Raw genomic sequence first — 18,635 nt, forward strand, 5'->3', positions numbered from 1 at the left:
CGGCTGGGACATCTCGCGAACCTGGTTATCCGATTATCCAACCTGCAATTTATTAAAAGAATTAATGAGACACATGGGAGACATCTATGTGAAGGTCTATTATGACCAACTGGCCTGCATATTGACCATTGTCACGTGCCGTTGAGTCGAGTGATGCACGCTTGACTTGGCCAGCGGTTTGTCTTCCCTGCTAGGCCAACCCGACATCGGCCGATATTCAAATCAATTTTCTTGCCCTCACAACTCCTCACACTTTCAAGCGGCGGATCTTGCATGGGAAGGTGACCGGACCTACCAGAGTCAGACCATCATCATTCAAGAGAGCATGGCGGCAAGCGCTGTTCCGCACAAATAGAGCAAAAAATTTCATCCACGTTCCGATAAATTCCGCAAGTCATAGACTGTTGCTAGGTTTCTACAATAGTACATCCTGGACTGGCTATTTCGGCGAAACTCGAATCAACATGTTTGTGATTTTTTTTTACGAACAACAAGTTTTAAATTAAGCACACCGCTACCAAATCACAAATGTACGAGTGGCTGACTGGTGTTGGTTCCATAGGACCGGTTTTATGATCGACTTTTGGTTGAAGCCAGGGCTTTCATCCATTACCTCACGAAAACCACCTGGTAAGCCCCGGACCGGTCAGCCGATATTTGCGAAAGTGAATTGGCTATGTAGTCCGCTGGAAAGGTTTTTGTGGTGAAAGTTGCGATAGCCCTGTGCTATATACTGCATGTGTGCTACATACAGTAATGGTGCAGACTGTTTCACACACAAATGATTGCGAAGAGTCGTAGTCATTCCGCGAGTTAGTATTGATGACACAACACCATATTAAAACATGAAAGCAATCTAGGGCCATCTTACTTCCGCAAACGGGCAAGCAACTGACTTCACAGGCGCTACTGTGTATTCTCACATGTGCAAGAAATACATGATACAAATACATACCAGAACTCAGCACCTCCCAGATGACAACATTACGGCCTGGATTAATTACGTACTATACATAGTTCCAAGCAACAATAAGATACCCCGCTACCCCACGATGGTCCCGGCTCACCCTGAAGCCACATGGGTTAGGTAGCACCTACATATGTATCTACCATGGTACAAGAACACACTCCCTGGACTCCGTAGTGCGTCCAAGCAAGCCAAGGTGGGATCCAGCTGGCGGTCACTGCTCAGGGGGCCGGTGCCCAAATGTACACAGTACTTATACGTACTCCGTAGCTTACACAGTAGATTAGTGGGGTGGATTGTTTTGACGACTTTGATTAGAGACTGAGGTCTGCTGTGACTTCCGCTCCCCATGCCTGAAGCCGCAGCTTGGGGAAAGGCCAAGCGTCGTCGTGTTACTGTCCCAGACCAATTGCTCACGGCTGCTCAAGCCTGAATTGGTCACAGTATTTCTCTCCCACCAAACACAATCGCTTCAGAGTTCACATGTGTTTGTAGCATCACAAAGCGCCATCATGCTGTCTCTACTGCCTGATCTCGCCCCACGCGACGTTAGTCCTCCGTTCATATCTCAAATCCCTCCCCAACCTGCAGTACAAAGCTGACGCTGGGGGTTCAGTCGCATTCGCTCTGGTTCACGTCCTCTCGCAATCCGACTGTAACGCACGATCATCAGCAACAGCCTCTCGACAGCGCCCACCCTCAAGCGAACCCGCGCCGTAACGTACACATCATCGAGAGATCCCCACTCGCTCGCTTGCGCGCCGATGAACAGAACCTCGAACGCCGCATGCACAATGTCTCGAATTTTGGCAGCGCATGGCTGAAACCACCAGGTATTCCCAAAACCTTACACCAGATACGCGAAGAACGCCGAGAACAGGAGGAGCACCAGGAGGCCATGCGACGCGAACAGCTCGCTCAGGAACTTGCCGAAGCTGAGGCTGCTGGGGGTGATGATCCTGCTGAAGGTGGGCCCAGCGACCCAGACGCCGTCATGGGGGAAATTGTCGGCAGTGATGCCATGGACGATGTGCAGCTCGATGGGGCAGGAGAACGAGACCTCGATGATGAGGTACCAGAGGCAGAAGGGGACTTCTTTAGCGCAGCTGAAGAAAGTGACGACGAAGAAGACAGCGTTTCTTCTTCCGAGGCCGAGGCCGACCCGGTCGGGACGCCGGCCGGCGCGGCGCGGACAGCACGCCTCCAAAGGGAGCTCATGGCGCAAATGATGCGCCGTACCCATGATCCGCAGAGACAAAGCATTGGGGGTGAGGATGAGGTAGATGAAGAGGACCAACAGGAAATGATAGAAGAGGGCGACGTTATCGGTGAAGATGGCGACGACCGGGGTATGGACGTCGATCTGGATGACGACGTGCCAGAGGCCGAGAGCTTAGGCGGATACGAGCACACAGACACGGAAGCTGAATTAAGCAGCAGTGATGATGATCAGGGCGATGTTAGCTTCGCTGCTGCACGGGCACCACAGTCAGTTCGCTTCAGGGGCAGCTTGGCACGATCTGATGCAACGCGCAACAGTCTTGCTTTTAGCGATCTCCTGTCAAGAGACGGAAGTAGCCTGCTTGGGAGCAGCCCACACGTCCAAAGGCGCGTCTAGGGGACTCGAGGAAGAGGTGGTCGGGCCGTTTCCAGAGGCCTATTCAGATGAGGGGCGTTCGAGATTTGATGGAGAGTATTGATACCCTGGTTGCTTGATATTGTTTTGCCCTAGACCAAGCCGGCTGTCTAGCGATGCTAATGCCGCGAATCAAGTATGAAATTATGCGTACATGGATTACAAACCCTTTTGAAAGAAACCGTTTCTCGTCGTGCCAATACACAGTGTATCATCATCGAATGCCATATGTGCTCCATACACCCCGGCCTTCACTCAACGGCTTCGCTCTTCTAAGCCCAGGACAACACCACAACGCCAATACCGTATGACAGCTCAATCTATCATCAGAACAACCAAACGTAAACGAAGATCAAAATGACAGCAGCAAAGAAGCCGAGCCAGACCTTCCAGCCAACGCCGGTTCGCTCTGCCATGAGCATCATTCTATTCATCGTGCCGCGAAGCCGTAGCCGCGTCGTGTCAAAGCTATCGTTCATCTTGTCCATCATGGCCGAGGAATCGCGAATCTCGTCGCCCATGGCCACCGACAGCGTCTTGAGCACCTTGACCTTGCTCATGATCCCTGAGACCTCCTGGTCGTTCTGGCTCTCCAGCTGTTCGAGCGTCGCGGCATCGTATTGACCCCTGTACGTGCAAGCATATATATCAGCACCAGGTCGCAACCAGAAAGTTGGGAACGGCTCCGTGTAAGCAGAAGGGGGGGGGGGGGGATATTTACCTCGAATTGGGCGTCGCCGGCCTGAATCCTCCGCTCGATGGGACGCCTAGGCCACCGCCGCTTCCATTGCTGCCGGGATATCCACCGTAGCCATAGCCTCCGCCTACCGAGGCCGGGCTCGCGCTGTATTGTCTCCGCGTCGTGTCGGCGCCGCCTTTGTAGCCCTCGAAGAGCGCGCTGCGCGAGTCGCGCTGGTGTAGATTCGAGCTGCCGAACCTGTGCAGGGCAGCCACCAGTTAGCCCATCATCACTGCCGCGTGTGTGTTCGAGACCATTGTCCATCGAGGGGACGGCGACAAGTCCGAGGGCGCCGCTTGGCCCTCATTTCGCTGTGCGCTGGTGCCCCCTATTCTGCGGCGTGGCGTCACCATTTCCCGAGGTTGAAGGGCGGCCAAGCCGGCGAGGAGTTCCACTCGAGTCTTTTCTCGAAGCGCTGAACTGCACGTGCGAGGAAAAGAAAATACTACGCACCTTGAGGACATGATGATCTGTAGGTCAGCACAGGCTGAGAGGGCGCATTATCTTGTTCCCTCCAGAGAAAGCTTTGTTGACTTTAACTTCCTTGCCGGTGGTTTATCAAGTAACGACACCTTGCAACCCAACCTGGTTGTGGCTTGTCACGTGGCTGTGCAACGAATCACCTATTTGCGCAATTTCAGATCTTTAAATGGCAGCTCCTCAGCGAATCACTTGACCGCTGGAAATTTGAGTCACTCTCAGTTTATATAGCTCGTTATGTTTGGTTCAGATTTATTAAAAAAGAAGTTCCATTTGGTCGAGAGGAGTACGCTGTAATTGACATTTACTGGTCAGCTCCTTCTCTAGCGCTGCTATCTACGGAGTACCGGTAGTGTCTGCCAGTGGTCCTTACTCGTAGAACACCAAGCAGCGGACCTCGATACTTTGTCTGCCCGGTGCATCCTTCGGCGTCAAAGGGTCGATGAATGCTGTGTGCGGCGTCCTCACAGCAATGCCCTTTTGGCCTTTAGGCTGACCCTCACCGAAAGAATCATAACACTTCAGCAGCAAAACCTCATCAGGTGTCATGTCCTTCTGGTAGTAGAACTTGTGTGCTGGATTTGGATTGACCGCCATGGTCTCACCCTTCACCTCGTAGCCCTCTGTAGAATACCATTTTGATTCATCAGGTCTAACCTCTTTGCCGCGATCGTCGTCGTCCACGGCAGCATCCGCACGCTTTGGGTACAGCAAGTCCACCGGCACGAAATCCTCTGGTTGCGTAGTCCGCCAATCGATCACGGCCAGCGGGAAGTCGCTCGCCGGGTTCTCGATAGGTCGCCAGACATTGATGATTTGGTACCTCCCCTTGAGAAGTTCTTCGGCCTCGTCTTTAGGCAAGTGGCGTCTTACGCGCACGTCAACAGCTCCTGGGGTTTGGTCGACGTGGACTAGGTATTAGAGTTAGCAACGACCGATGCAGGCAAGGACATGGGGGACATGAGCTCTAAAAACTATATACCTTGTTGCACCGGCGCTCGCGCAGCACCGGGAATGCGTCGCCTGATCGTGTGGTCGAAGATGACAACTTTCCTGATCCCCGGGATCTGCTTGCGTAGCAATTTCTCGACCTCGGCATAGTAGCCGTCCCTGACGGCACCGTCATCCGTGAAGGTCTTCTCGTTAGAAGGTGATTTGTAGACGGCAAAACCGGAATTATCTGTTGTGAACTCGGACTCACGACCTCGCAGGTCGTGGACCGAGCGCTTGTGCTCGAGAAGCTTGAACGATGCCGCATCGGCATCAACTTTGGCCCAAGGCTTGGTATTGGGCGGCTGTGCCACCGTGTCAATGTGCTTAAAGATTCCTGTCGTCATTTTGCTCGCTCTCCGGATCGACGGAAACGACGTAATGTCTTTCACGCCGCTGTGTGCGAATTGGGTAATAGCTCTTCTTGCTGATATTGCTGCTGCTTGCATCAAATACGGTAGCAGTTCTCTTTCTAAAATTACAACTGTGACTTTGAACATACACAGTCAAATGTCTGGGCCTGTCCAAACGTCCCGAACGAATTGCGGTTCTTATATTACTCTGCACCGTTGTTTCTGATGACCAATTCGTGGGGACCGATCACAGGGCGACCAATGAGCTCATCAACTAATGGCATCATTCTATTACAAAGCCTATATCCTCGGAACCAATTATGTACTTGGCCCAGATTTTCGGCATGTCAACAACGAGAACAATTATTAAGGCACATGGCATCTGCATATCACGCTGTTCCCAATGATACGTCACTAATCAGATCCCGAAAAACGTCGTGAGTCTTGGAAAGTCACCGAGGATGTAACACTCTCCGGGGTGGCGACTGATTTATCAGTGGAGAATAGTGCCCCCGTTCAACTTTACAGCAGGTTTTATCGCCGACACCACAAGCCTTAATCGTAAATCTCGGTCAGAACAACATCTATCTTGTCCACGAAGACATTTCATCGACTTTGCATAGCTTGAATGAATTCGTTCATGAGGAGAGTTTTTTCATGGGCTATGTTAGAACCCGCTCAATTGTACCAGACTGCCATTACATGACCAAGCATCCTATGGTCGAGATAAGGGAAGTCGTGTTTCCTTTCCTTTTGAATTATGCGTATAATCGCATACACTGGCAAACCACCATGCCATCTCTTGCCAATATGAGGATCGGTTCTCCCTGTGATGTGTGATGTGTGATGTGTGATGTATAATGTTCGGTAAGTCATGAAAACGCGGACAATTATAATTATGTGGCCCATATGCTTGGAAGCATTCGGCCTCACAAGTAGCATAGCTCGATGTAGGGAGGTCATAGCTGTCTGCAAGGTAGTCTGAGATATGGGGGTATTATTGCTTGTGCAGTTCCAGAGAATCGGCAGCCTGCAGCTCAAGACTCATGGCCGCTTAACTGAACCATGGGACTCTGCAGTGTCTAAAAAGACGTTGGACCTTGCGATCGATTTATCTGTTCTTCTTCCGCCAATGGATCATGCCAGCAGTTCTACAGTCGCATGCTATATTGGTCACAAATCCGTGGTCCAGACAGACTCTATTTGATATAGCTGGCCATATAGATTTGGCGCTCAGGCTCTCTACTGTGTCTCTAAAGACACGAAACCCCACCTATGCCAGTCCGAGCTTCACATTATGTCCGGTCATGAGCGGATATCTTTATCACACTTCTCTAAATGCAAGAGTATGCCACACAGGTCAGTACTCAAGGTCGCTGGTTTCCTTTTACACTGTCTCGGGAGCTGAGGTAGACCCTGTATGATCATTCAAGCTCTCAAGGCACCAAAGATGCTCCAAAATACTCCGAAAAACTGTGGTTTAGAAATTGCTGACCGTGTGGGATGAGTAGGTTGGGATCTTCTATGCATAAACTAAGGTCGGCTCCCAACAAAATAAAGAAATCAGCTCGGCAACACGATGTGCCATTTTTCATGCTGAAAACTGGCGGCTCATCCGCGTTAATCTATGCCGAAAGCCAGAATACAGCAGGACTGGCTCAGTGAGCGAAAAGATGAAGATAAAAAAAATTTGGTAGCATGGACAAGGCGCTCGGGCAATTGAAATGCGTTCTACCGCCATCAGAAGTTCCGGTCAGCGAGGACCGGCCGATGAAGCTTCATGGTGACGATCAATTGCTGGAAGTGGCTTCCACGACAAAGTTCGAAGAGGCGCTAGCAAAAAAGGGGGTTGGTAGAGTGGTGGTTCAAGAACGAGGCATTCAAGGATGTATTAACAAATCTTCCAATTGACTCCGAATGTCGACTCTCACACTGGGCTGCCGCTTCCTGGTTTAATGGCTTATCATACGGATAGTTTTACACAGCCGGCGGCGGTCATAAGCGATATCGCTGGTGTAGATCATATTCACATGCTCGAACACGCGACTTACGCCATTGAATGACTTCTCATGTAATAATCTTAGATACGAATGATATATTTACAGCAATTGAAGATGAGTTGTGTTTAGTCGCATGGTGGAGAGCTAGCAATAGAGTTCACGTGTAGGTGCATTGATACTTCAGAAATGGGCAGATTATTCTATATGAGCTGATTGAGAGCTACCTGGTACCGGAATTCGAGTTACACAATATAAAGATATCTACTGGTGTACCTCTCTGCGTTGTAGAATTATTTCAAAGAATAGAAGAATACCGCATAGGGATATGAAACCAAGGCTCAACGAGAATGTGCCTTAACTAATACGAAGCAATATGATCACACCTTGATGCCAATCATCATATTACAAGAAAATAACGACCTCATCACCCACTTATCGTATTACGGATGACGAGATGGGTGGAAGCCGCGATCAGCTATCGATTCGGGGGTGGTGGCGCATGTCCAGAGATTCCAATAGCACAATATTATCCTCTCGAAATAGGAAGCAAATCGGCCAAGAATAACTATTTCGCTCTTCAACGCAACCCTACCGGAAGGGTAAAATAAGAAGCCATTTCCCATCATGGACAGCAAGAACAGAATTTTTCGTTCCTCCCTTCAGAACATTTATCCCACTGTGCCAACGCACCAATGTTGGAGATATTGATTTCTTTGAAGCCAAGTCAAGAATGCGTGAAAGCAACGACCAGACGAACAATGGCTCTTCTGACAGCACTGGTGACTTATCCCATCCCACCTAGTGGAAATAATCGGAAACAGCCCAGCTTCGTGAGATACCCACCTTCGAACCATGACAATGATTATGAAATTCGAGAGCGTATTATAAAGATCGTTGAGAAACGAAAGAATTCAGTTGAGCCTCCAAGGTATGGGATTAAAAAGATACCTTGCGGCCTTCCAAGCTCCCGCCTTCTATATTGCATTCATCGCCAAGGAAACTGGTGACCGGAGATCGAAAGAACTGGGCACTACATCTACCTATCTCTGACTAGGAAACCCTACAGGGTTCACGATTTCCCTTGACAAGAGGATAGCAGCCGTATACTTTCTTTTCTGCCGAAGTTGCCAGTCTGAATCGGAACAAAATGCACAATTAAATCAACAGCAGTATTCATCTCACAGTTCAATCCAACAGCAACGCAGGTATCATATTCAGGCCACAGAAAGATTACAGCAGTACAGTAGTAGAGAAAGTCTGTGTTTATTAACTCATTAAATTTTAGCGATGCCAACTTTTCGCGGTTCCCTTTCCGGGATGTTCATCAACTCCAATAAGGAGAGACATACTCCATCACACATGCTGGGGTATTACAGCCATATAAATCAAAACGCAAGAAAGAGGGTATAATAACAACCAATAAAAAAGAGACTTCCTCATGGACAACTCCTGACTATTAATCCCTTGTTGAACTCTTCAAGGCACGAAGGCCTCAAGATAGGGCCAGGCATCTCACTCTGATATTTTTAGACGGCTGGTGCAGCAGTATTGACCCCGCCATGTGCTGGGGCAGGAGTCGTCAGCTTGTCCTGGTGGTGTCCGCCATCATTGACGCGGCCGTAGCGCGTGTATGCAAGGTTGAGACGGTTATAGTCCCATTTCCTAGAAACGAAGAAGAAGGCCAAGGCAATGACAGGAAGCAGCAAGATATCCAGAACGCCAAAGAAGATGGCTGTCGGCGTGACGCCAATGACACGTGCACCGTCAGTGACTGCCCAGGCAATGGGCCAAACGAGCCACAGAAGGTTTGTCCATCCTGCAAGCCCCGTGTAGTGAGCACTGACGCCAACGCGGGTTGCACTCTTTCTTCCGATGGTGAGCAGATGGACTGCAAGGATGAGCCATGACACAGTTCCGAAGGCGAAGAAACCCCACTTGTACTGGGTCGTTGTGAAGGCAGCAACAAGGTAGGAGACGATCCTTGAGGAACAAGACAAGTCAGTCGAATGAAGCAATAGAAAGAGGCTAGATATTCACTTACCAGATCCATGAGAGGAATACATTGTAAACAATTGTAGCCCATGAGATTCCACTCAACAAGCCTAAAGCGACGATGATAGCTGGAAATTCGACGACCCCTGTTGAATTTTCCACATTAGCTAAAAGTCTCATGGGGAAATTAATTCAGATGAGCTTACAGTATATGTATTTAACCCAGAACAGCTGCCAGCCGGAGACGACACTGGAACCAAGATCCGAAGCCCATGAGTAGTAGACAATGCTACCGACCAGGAGCGGGACGATGAAAGTATAGTGGAAGATTCGTTCACCATTGAAAGCCTTGAAGCTGGTAGCGGCGAAGAACAAAAAGATGACGACGTAGACGGCTGTCACAGCCCACAACCAGTTGGAACCGTTGGTGGTGAACCCGTTCGGCGTAAGCGGGGGGTTGACAGACAGCGAGCCGCCATCATCACGAAGAATGAGACCCATGGTGTTTGAGTGTAAGCTTGACGGGTCAATATAATTGATGAGGAAAATCTGATGTTGAGATTGACCAAAAAGTATTGACTAGAAAGTGTGAGGAGGTTGATAGTTCGTGATAGAAACTAAACGGTACCACGGGAAAAGATGAATCTCTTATATGTTGCACACCTGGCGGTTGGTGGTTGCTCTCAGAGACCTTTAACTTTGACCGGGTTGTTCAGGCACGACTTTTTGCATTTCAAATACGTCATCTGTTCAAAGCATGCGAAGGAGCATTCAGTCCTCGAAGTGAAGCTGTGAACCGAAGAATCCGGCAATTGTAGTGGTCCTACCGTCAGCGGATTTCCAGCAGCTTCGACATATGATGGGTCGGTCGTCTTGTTTGGGCCGCGAAGTCGCGAACTTAAGTTAACTGTGGGACCCAATCCGAAGCGTTTATTCGGGTTGTTCCTCCGGCACACCGCGTACCAGTGCAGTCATGGAATACAGAAAACGAAGCATACGGCACACTTTGTACCTATCGCCTAGCCCCCAGCGCTGCCCAATTCTTTTTGTGCATACATGCCATTTCTCTTACATAACACCTATGCATGTCTCTATACTGTGGAGGCATGGCACACATGCCGTGAAACGATGAAAAGCTGTGCCACGTTTATTACCTTTACATTGACATGCCCTAGAAGCAATCTCGCTGACCAAGTGGTCAATGGCTTGATCACTACCAGTTTTCTAGCCTAAAGTGTATCTAGGGAGCAAACTGCAAAAAATTGGATTAGCAATCATGAAGATACCTTCAATCGTGTTCGCCTGCTACAGTTGATACGCCCTTCAGACTTGCTAGCTAAAAGAACGGTCTTACAGAGCCATATTGTTGCGCTAACGGCATGTTCGGATGACGAGAGGTGGTTGCAGTCGGGAAAGATGGGGGGCAGTGGATTGCCACTTATGCCGGCACCCGGGTTTGGTAACTTTTACCCCACCTGCCATCCCGGTATCTCGAAATTTCGAGATCCAGCTTGACGACATTCCCTCGGCATCACACTAGGGCCTGCGACACTGAGGACCAGCTGCAATTTCGGTTGGCTGTCTTCGTAGGAATATGACACATTGCAAACGCAGAACCAAATCGACGATACCTTCCCATCAAGGCTGCTGCAGATGTCCAATGGCGAGCTTTCTTTTGAGCCAAGGAGAGCCCGGCACTTGGAGGAGCCTCACTAGTGACATAGTATGGTATGCAGCAGCCGGGGTAGCTTTCAATCAGCGGGCGCAACCCTGTCACCATCATCAATGTTCACCAGTGGTGCCATCTGGGTAGGGAATCTCATGATACCGAAAGAGGATAAATATTTGGTCATGCCACCTCAACAAGATTTTATTGCATATCACCTTATTTCAACTAAATATGACGAACCGCTGCTTCCGTAGAACTGCCGATATGGACAAAATAGCAATTTGCAGCCCCGGAGCTGCCGAGTATACAAGCATGAACGGCAATAATGCATGGCACGGACAGATCTGACTTCATTCGCTAGGTATGTGCTTACCTCTGATCTTTTCAGATGTTTTCAGATGATTCTCTTAGTTAGCGGGCGCATATAGTAGAGTCACCGAAACTTCATGCCAAAGAACGCTTGGCGTGATGTCGCCAATGTTGAATAAAGATATCGGCCACCCTACGCTGTATTTCACACTTTGCGGTACGTGATTGATAATTTGTCAGGTTGCCTCTTTGGCATGCGGTAAACTATACTCTTGCATTAGTGATTAGTTTCAATTTGGCTTGTGTGGTGCCAGTGAGAAATCTGAACCACTGAAAACGCAGGATGGCTCTAATAGTTCCAATTGTACCTGTTAATTAGATCTTAGCTAAGCTCTCGAGGCCATCCGAAGAAGCACTCATTTCATATACCGCAAGCGGAGAGCTCATTACTCAAAAAGAAGAACACGCCTGTTCAAGTTAATAGAGTAGTCGAAGAAGGCAGATTTAAATTATTATCATACAAACCTTGTCACTTTGCCTTACGGGAGCCAGCCGGGCCTGGTTCAAGAATACAGCCGCCACACCAAGGCTTATATGGTACTCCAAGCTCTGGTTCAGAGCCATGACGGTAGGGGATTCACTTAGTCCCATTGTTTCCATAAGGCATTCTGCTGTGGCTAATGTCCTGTGAAGTAATGCGGTAAGGGTCTGCGATATTCGGCAGGTTTTTCCAATAATAAGCATTGATGTGGAAATTCGAAACTCCGGAGTATGTAATTAAAAGCATGTTATAGCTTATCGATAGTGGCCATCAGATAATTAGCCCCCCAAAAAAAGTCGCGTCTACATGGCAGTAGTTGGAGAGATCCCATTCAGCGCCATATGGGGACGTCCCGGATTGCAGTTGTGATTCGCGACTTGTGACTCGTGACTGCGACATCCTCTCAGATATCGCGTTCGTCCAAACTTCACTCAATGCATTAGAGTTTCTTCGAACGGTGAAAAGCAGTTGTTTGTTGTTCTCAGGTTGCCTTCCAGCTTATTATCTATTACCCCGGATATCCCACCGGTGATTCACTAGCGTCCCGGTCCTCCACTATCCAACGGCGCTCTGTTCACTGTTCAACCGTGCTGAGCGATTCGCGATTTTGCCGACGTCATTCGGAATTTCATCGCCCTAATCACAACATCACCATGTCAGTCGATATAATAGCACAACTTGCAGCTGGAGCTAGCAATGATGATCGGTTGTCGGGGCTCACGGCCTTGAAAAACGATGTCGTTGGTCATTCACAAAAGAAAGAGCAATGGATACGATCCGGTGTCCTGCGACCTCTCGTCTCCATCGTAGACAACAGCCGGAGTGAAGAGAGAGTCCGGTTAGCAGCTCTTCAGCTCCTGGCTTGCTTTGCCAGTGCCGGTGCTTCTTTCTTGCCCCCTATTCATGCTTCAGGAGCCTTGCCTGCTGTTCTGAACTGCTTGCAGAACGGTCAACCGCAGATTGTTCTAGCAGCACTTCGAGTCTTGCGCGACGTTGCCGAAGCATGCGCCTCAGCCCCCAGCCTCGTGTCCCTCAATCCGACTGCTTTAGCCGATCTAGTATTCACCGACACGTGTCTCGAGTCGTTTGCGACAATACTCTCGCACGCCAGTGGCAACCGATACGCCCAACCACAGGTCACCATTGTTGCTCGACTGGTCAGCACACTCTGCCGGGAAGAGAAACACCAATACGCATTAGTCAATCATGGGATACTCGATGCACTTGCTACAAGACTGGCGGGTGTTGCTGTTGCCGAAGGGCAAGTTGTACCACGCGCCGAAGTCATGGCCCGCGCCGAAGGCCTATTCGAATTCATGCCGGATACAGCCAAACCAGATAGCGTGCAACTATCGGATATACTGGGGGCTATCGGGGCTATTATAACGGACTCTGCTTTTAGGTCTTGTCGGCTGCTCTATTCTCCATCGATATTGGCTGTCTTCCCGAACATCGACTCGGACTGGGGCATGCTATCTTTGCGACCCGAGTCTCAACTGGCAGGTCTCCGGCCAACAAAACAGAAGGAATACGAACCCATGGACTTGCTGCTTCCATATATGCCCAACCAAACCCGCCAGCAACAAAACTCTACTTCCGCTAGGGTAGCCACATCGAGGTTCAACCCCGGTCTTGCTGGCAAATCGTCCTTGGGTCTTGACGTGGAGTTTGACGCAAACGAGGATGAGGAGGAAGCTGAAACCCCGCTGATTCCATGGCTCGTGAATTTGGTTCGCAGCCGAGATGGAGTTGAGGCTTTGGCAGCAGCATCCGTCCTGACTTCGTTATACAAGTGCGGCTTTGCTTACAAGTCACGAGAAGTTACGTTAGGACTTCTGGTTGTTCCAAAGCTACTTCAGCTACTCGCTGCTGCTTCTGGCTACGATAACCAAGACGACTTGGCCCCATCTCAATGGTTCATTATTGAGCAAACACCGGCCGTGCTGTCTCGTTTGATTACTGACAGCGAATTTCTGCAAAAAGCAGCATCGGAGTCGAATGCAGTAAAGACCCTGTCCAAGTTGCTGAAAAGCACTTACGACTCTCCGCCGCCCACAGCACCTCCACTGTGGTCCCCTTTCAACGACATGGGGGCTCCACAAAGCATAGCCGCAGATAGCCATCTGGGTGAGCCTGGTGTCCATCCTGTACTTGCCCATCGGATAAGATTGAGAGAAACTACACTAAAAGCCCTTGGATCTATTGCTGCCTTCAAGGAAGACTACCGAAAAATAATAGTCGATCAAGATGCCGTCCCCTATATCATTGAATCATTGAGTCCGTCTCCTGGACGCCCCAAACAACCCAGGGCCGAGGATCAGAATAGCGAAGAAGCGAAAGGCCAGTTCGGCAGTAACCCTACATCAGTCTTGGTTGCCGCTTGCTATGCCACGCGTATGCTTTCGAGATCCGTGAGCACTCTGCGGACTACACTTGTCGACAGTGGGGCGGCAGCACCCATTTACCATTTGTTACGTCATGCCGATATCGACGTACAGATCGCTGCTACTGCTGCAATATGCAATCTGGTAACTGATTTTAGTCCAATGAGGGATACCTTGACTGGATTCAACGTCGTCAAGGTGCTATGCGACCATGCTCGGTCTCTAAACGCCGCTTTACGATTGAATGCATTATGGGCTCTCAAACATTTAGTACATTCGGCTAGCGTAGAGCTGAAGAAGATGTGTTTGGAGGAGCTGCAATCTGGCTGGCTTGTGCAGCTAATTTGTGACGATACAGAGGATGAGGCTCTGTTTTCTTCCAGATCCCGAGACAAGCATGGCCCTGATGACTTTGACGAAGAGATGGAGATGGCGGACGATGTGGGCCGTCCGAGCTCCTTGAGAAATTCTGGGAGCCGTATTCTTCGACTTGCAGACACAAAGTTGTCAGGTTTACGAGAAGCAGAGCTCAATCCAGTGCGGAAAGCTAGACAAGATGACCTTGCTATTCAAGAACAAGGTCTTGGCTTCATTCGTAATCTAATTGGAAACTCTCAATCCAGCATCAATGCTGATTCAACCAATGACACAGCCGAAATGATTGACTTCTTGTTCAACACCCTCGGTCAGGATCGCTTTTTCAATATCCTGGCAACCAAACTCAGAGTCAAGGTACTTCACGCATTTAGTGGGCGGCGCGGGACTACAGGTAGCGATACTAGGGTCCTATATCCTCAGGCGAAGATCATTGAGGCCGTGGTCTATATCCTTGTTCATATGGCAGCGAGCATACCGAGGCATCGACAACTTGTGATCGCACAAACGGAATTGCTCAAGCTTCTAGCAACTCTCTTCAATAGCCAGGACCGCGAGGTGCGTGTTGCGCTGTGCCATTTGCTGAACAATCTTACTTGGCAAGACGATGCAAATGATGCGCCAGCTTGTTCGCAGCGTGCTGTCGAACTCAAAAAATTGGGTTTCCTGACCAAACTAGAGTCCTTGGGCTCTGACGAGGAACTGGATGTTCGTGAAAGAGCAAAATCGGCGCTGTGGCAGATGAAGCATGGCTAATAGTGTTCGCATGACCTATGATACTATAAATTGTACTACCCGCTGGCATAGCATGGACGGTATGGAGAATGGAAACGGTTGTATTCATAGATTTAAATTTTCTAGCGGAGGGTAAGGCTAGATATACAAAAAGTCAGCATTGGGTACTTGGCCGCACGCCAACAGGAATGAACTTGAAGGAGTTATTAATCACGAACCTAAGAACAATAAGGATTATGGTGTCTGATGTTCATTTGTGGGGTAATAAGACATAAGCAAGCCCACTGTCCCAAAAACAATTCAGTAATGACTGCCATAACGAGTAACTCTATGAGCCATGAACTTCAGAATTAAGCCCCAAATTTAGACAATGTTACCATCGATAATGCCCTCCTATATCAGATGCTAGCCACTCGTGACGTTTGTATGACGAGATATAGTAAGTATATTTATCAGATGTAAATTTTTACAACTTGTTCATCAAAGAACATACGAATATTTATCATCGGCGAAGCCGGTCGGCCGATGCCGTAATCCGTACACGTGGGGATCCAACGGGCTGTCAATGGTTGTTTCCGTCTTTTTTCACAGATTAATAAGAGCTGCATGAAAACAACACGATTCAGTTACAAGGCTTTTAGACCAGTATCGCTGAACATCGATGGAAATTGCCGGGCTTAATCATATCTCGTGGCATCCTTAATGAACCACGAGCATGTCAAGTGTGTCGACCTAACTGCTTTGAGGGCTCGGTCAAGCAAAACTTTCCACACCCCACATTCTCTTCAACGATGGTCGCAACTCTATCGTGCTCAGCAGTGAGCACGTATGAAATAGCGATCAAGACGACACTACATGGACAGGCAGTCAAGAGATAAAAGCTGGCTTTACGATTCTGCAGATTTCAAATGGTGGAAGAGGAAGAAAAAGAAGAAAAACACTATTACAATTTGCAGCTGCTACTTGCATCCATTCACTCGTTAGTAAGTAAAAAGACCTTTAATCGTAGGCCATGATCGCTTGTACAATATCAGCCGTCTGTTGTAGTATGAATGCAAGAATCTTTCGGGCCAGCCCAGCCGGAACGGAGCATCGGCAAAGCTGCGTCCTTATCAGAGCACCAATAATAGGGCCAGTGAAAAGGACCAACTCTGTCAGCGACATGCGCTCGTCCATCTTGTCTTGTTCTGACAGGCCAGTCTCAGCTCGCCGGTCAAGTCGAGGCAGCTAGCTCTACTAGAATCGGATGGTTTGTGGCGGTCGTTCTTAGCGACGACGGAGCGCATGTTGCAATATTAGCTAAACAGCGACCTGAGCCTCAAACGCAGACTTGGACACAACATTTCTCAGACTCTAATCTTCAGCGTCTTCATCGTCTTTTGCATCTCTCTCGTGAACGCAATTTGGACGGTATCCACTCGCATACAATCACTGGCCGCGGTATTTTTCTTGCCCTGATAGATACCGCTCAATAATAACCCCCATTTCCCGGCACGGCCTCTGTACTTGAAGTGTCCTGGGTTTGGCTATCTGGGCAGGCCAACACTGGCGAAATCGCGGGCCTGTTCCGCCTGTCACCACTAGACGTCTCTACTCACTCGTACCACCCCTCTTCTCGTCCAACCTACTATATCTAGAGAACTCCTTGTATCGCAACAAAAACACCAGGATGCTCAGGGGATCATGTTGACTTCCTCCCCGGTTGCTCCGAAATCCACAAGCGCATCACCCCGAACTTTTCACTATGCGCCGCACAGTCTATCTCCGCACCTCTCACCAAAGGTCACGGCAAACTTGCCGCGCCGCCATTCCAAGCACTCTATAGTGTCTCCCCAGACAGCAGCATCTTTGGCATCTATGAGATCGCCGCCTCAGCCGCAGCCGCAGCCACAATCGCACCAAGCAAGGCCGAAACAATATGTTGGAGTCGATGCCGCTACTCAGTACTCACCGATGGAGCCTTTCGACCCGACGGTACCGGTGCAAAACGCCAGGCCGCCGCCGCCCGCCGAAGTGCAATCCTCGCCCTCCGCAGCCGGCGCGAAGTCTGCTGTAGCAGAAACTTCAGCGCCAGGGGCCCATACGATTCCGCAATCGCTAACTGCGACACCCGAAGGGCCTCCTGCCGAGCCGAACTTATCGCCTAACAGACCCGATAATGTCAGCGCGGCTGTGAATCCGCTATCCCCCGCAAAAAGGCGCAATTCGCAAGACCTTGCAAAAGCCGCATCCAGCATGGACAGCGGCGGCGCTGCGACGTCGAGCAACGGACAGGCGGAAGCGTCTCCAAAACGATCCAAGACCGACCATGGACCGGCTAAGATGTTGCCTCTGAGATACGAGTTCTGCGACACTGAGGACATGGTCATTCTGATTGCAAACATGCTTTCCGAGCTCATCGAAACAAACGACTCTCTAGCCATGAAAAGTGGGCATCTCACCAGATTTCACTCCAGGTAGGTCGCTATTCAGGGAATTGGACAGAGTCAAAATATCCCAGGGCCTTGAAGGACGGGAGAGATACTAACACTCGTTTAGGACAGCACCTGGAATATCAGTGGTGGACTATCTACACAGGCTTGCAAAGCACGCTACCCTCACGCCTCCGCTGCTCCTTTCCATGGTGTATTATATCGATCGGCTATGCGCGCTTTACCCGGATTTCACGATCAACACCCTGACGGTTCATAGGTTCCTCATTACAGCGGCCACTGTGGCTGGCAAGGGCCTTTCGGACAGCTTTTGGAACAACTCGTTTTATGCGCGAGTTGGAGGAGTCAAAGTTGCCGAGCTGAAACTGTTGGAGCTGGAATTCTTGTACCGGGTCGACTGGAAGATTGTACCCAACCCGGAAGTGTTGGTGGCTTATTACAAAGGGCTTGTCGAGCGCTGCGACGGATATACCCTAGAGAAGGATGGAGAATCGAGCGACGGAGAGGGAGGAAGCTCGGAAGCGTTCGAAGAAGACATGGAAGATATCGGACAGAGCGACGAGAGCGATGAGGCTGCTGCAATGAAAGGGGTGACTAGCTAAGAGTGCCTGGCCGATGCGATGCGATGAGATGCGATGCGGCTACGTTTCATGGGTTCTTTGGAGTTCCGGAAGGTTATGATTCTCATTGGTATTGGACAGGAGCATAGGAGGCATTTATTATTGCTGGCTCAAGGCGCGGTCAAGGGACAGGACCGCACTCTCAATCACTGGTTGCATACATAAAACATGCGGTTGAGGGGGTTCACATCAGTATTCAAATCCAACCACATAGAGGGCTGCAACTCATGCAGTTTTCCATGAACATATGGCAACAAAGGAAGTTCATAAGTATTGTTCAATGGACATTCCGGATCAATTGATTTATGTACGGCAAACATGTCTGTTTCCATCTGACAAATTGGCATGTGCATGGCGAATCGCAGCAACGTCATCCAGCCTCCAGAAACTTTGCAGGATTAAGAAGTGAGATC

The 18,635-nt window shown here is 49.5% G+C and overlaps 6 protein-coding genes across 6 annotated transcripts; 3 read left to right on the forward strand and 3 right to left on the reverse strand.

The window, feature by feature from the left end:
* Positions 1 to 1,479: 1,479 nt before the first annotated feature.
* Positions 1,480 to 2,585, forward strand: BKA67DRAFT_531976 (Apc15p protein-domain-containing protein; the record flags this gene model as incomplete). The annotated part of the gene is made up of 2 exons (XM_046099462.1): positions 1,480 to 1,515; positions 1,584 to 2,585. The coding sequence occupies 2 exons, from the start codon at positions 1,480 to 1,482 to the stop codon at positions 2,583 to 2,585; spliced, it is 1,038 nt and encodes a 345-aa protein (XP_045960955.1).
* A 172-nt stretch (positions 2,586 to 2,757) lies between these two features.
* Positions 2,758 to 4,042, reverse strand: BKA67DRAFT_165410 (uncharacterized protein). Its single transcript, XM_046095188.1, has 3 exons — positions 3,796 to 4,042; positions 3,325 to 3,540; positions 2,758 to 3,230 (listed from the first exon to the last, which is right to left on the reverse strand). Exons 1-3 carry the CDS (start codon positions 3,804 to 3,806, stop codon positions 2,930 to 2,932), a joined length of 528 nt encoding a protein of 175 aa, XP_045960956.1. The 5' UTR covers positions 3,807 to 4,042; the 3' UTR covers positions 2,758 to 2,929.
* Positions 4,043 to 4,073: 31 nt separating this feature from the next.
* On the reverse strand, positions 4,074 to 5,380 carry BKA67DRAFT_552843 (uncharacterized protein). Its single transcript, XM_046101877.1, has 2 exons — positions 4,805 to 5,380; positions 4,074 to 4,733 (listed from the first exon to the last, which is right to left on the reverse strand). The coding sequence occupies exons 1-2, from the start codon at positions 5,310 to 5,312 to the stop codon at positions 4,192 to 4,194; spliced, it is 1,050 nt and encodes a 349-aa protein (XP_045960957.1). The 5' UTR covers positions 5,313 to 5,380; the 3' UTR covers positions 4,074 to 4,191.
* A 3,311-nt stretch (positions 5,381 to 8,691) lies between these two features.
* On the reverse strand, positions 8,692 to 9,658 carry BKA67DRAFT_655036 (uncharacterized protein; the record flags this gene model as incomplete). Its single annotated transcript, XM_046106672.1, has 3 exons — positions 8,692 to 9,145; positions 9,207 to 9,303; positions 9,364 to 9,658. The coding sequence occupies 3 exons, from the start codon at positions 9,656 to 9,658 to the stop codon at positions 8,692 to 8,694; spliced, it is 846 nt and encodes a 281-aa protein (XP_045960958.1).
* Positions 9,659 to 12,329: 2,671 nt separating this feature from the next.
* BKA67DRAFT_531980 (armadillo-type protein) lies at positions 12,330 to 15,191 on the forward strand (the record flags this gene model as incomplete). The annotated part of the gene is made up of 1 exon (XM_046099463.1): positions 12,330 to 15,191. The coding sequence occupies one exon, from the start codon at positions 12,330 to 12,332 to the stop codon at positions 15,189 to 15,191; it is 2,862 nt and encodes a 953-aa protein (XP_045960959.1).
* Positions 15,192 to 17,123: 1,932 nt separating this feature from the next.
* BKA67DRAFT_514492 (cyclin-domain-containing protein) lies at positions 17,124 to 18,204 on the forward strand (the record flags this gene model as incomplete). The annotated part of the gene is made up of 2 exons (XM_046097650.1): positions 17,124 to 17,626; positions 17,709 to 18,204. 2 exons carry the CDS (start codon positions 17,124 to 17,126, stop codon positions 18,202 to 18,204), a joined length of 999 nt encoding a protein of 332 aa, XP_045960960.1.
* Between the last annotated feature and the right edge of the window lie 431 nt (positions 18,205 to 18,635).

Source organism: Truncatella angustata, assembly GCF_020726525.1.
Source record: "Truncatella angustata strain MPI-SDFR-AT-0073 chromosome Unknown BKA67scaffold_2, whole genome shotgun sequence".
Taxonomy (NCBI): Eukaryota; Fungi; Ascomycota; class Sordariomycetes; order Amphisphaeriales; family Sporocadaceae; genus Truncatella; species Truncatella angustata.

Coding starts and splice junctions, on each gene's coding strand:
- BKA67DRAFT_552843 (XM_046101877.1), bottom strand. CDS start 5,312: ATGTTCAAAGTCACAGTTGTAATTTTAGAAAGAGAACTGCTACCGTAT. Junction 4,734..4,804: donor GCGAGCGCCGGTGCAACAAG/GTATATAGTTTT, acceptor TCTAATACCTAG/TCCACGTCGACCAAACCCCA.
- BKA67DRAFT_165410 (XM_046095188.1), bottom strand. Junction 3,231..3,324: donor CCGGCGACGCCCAATTCGAG/GTAAATATCCCC, acceptor TTGCACGTACAG/GGGTCAATACGATGCCGCGA.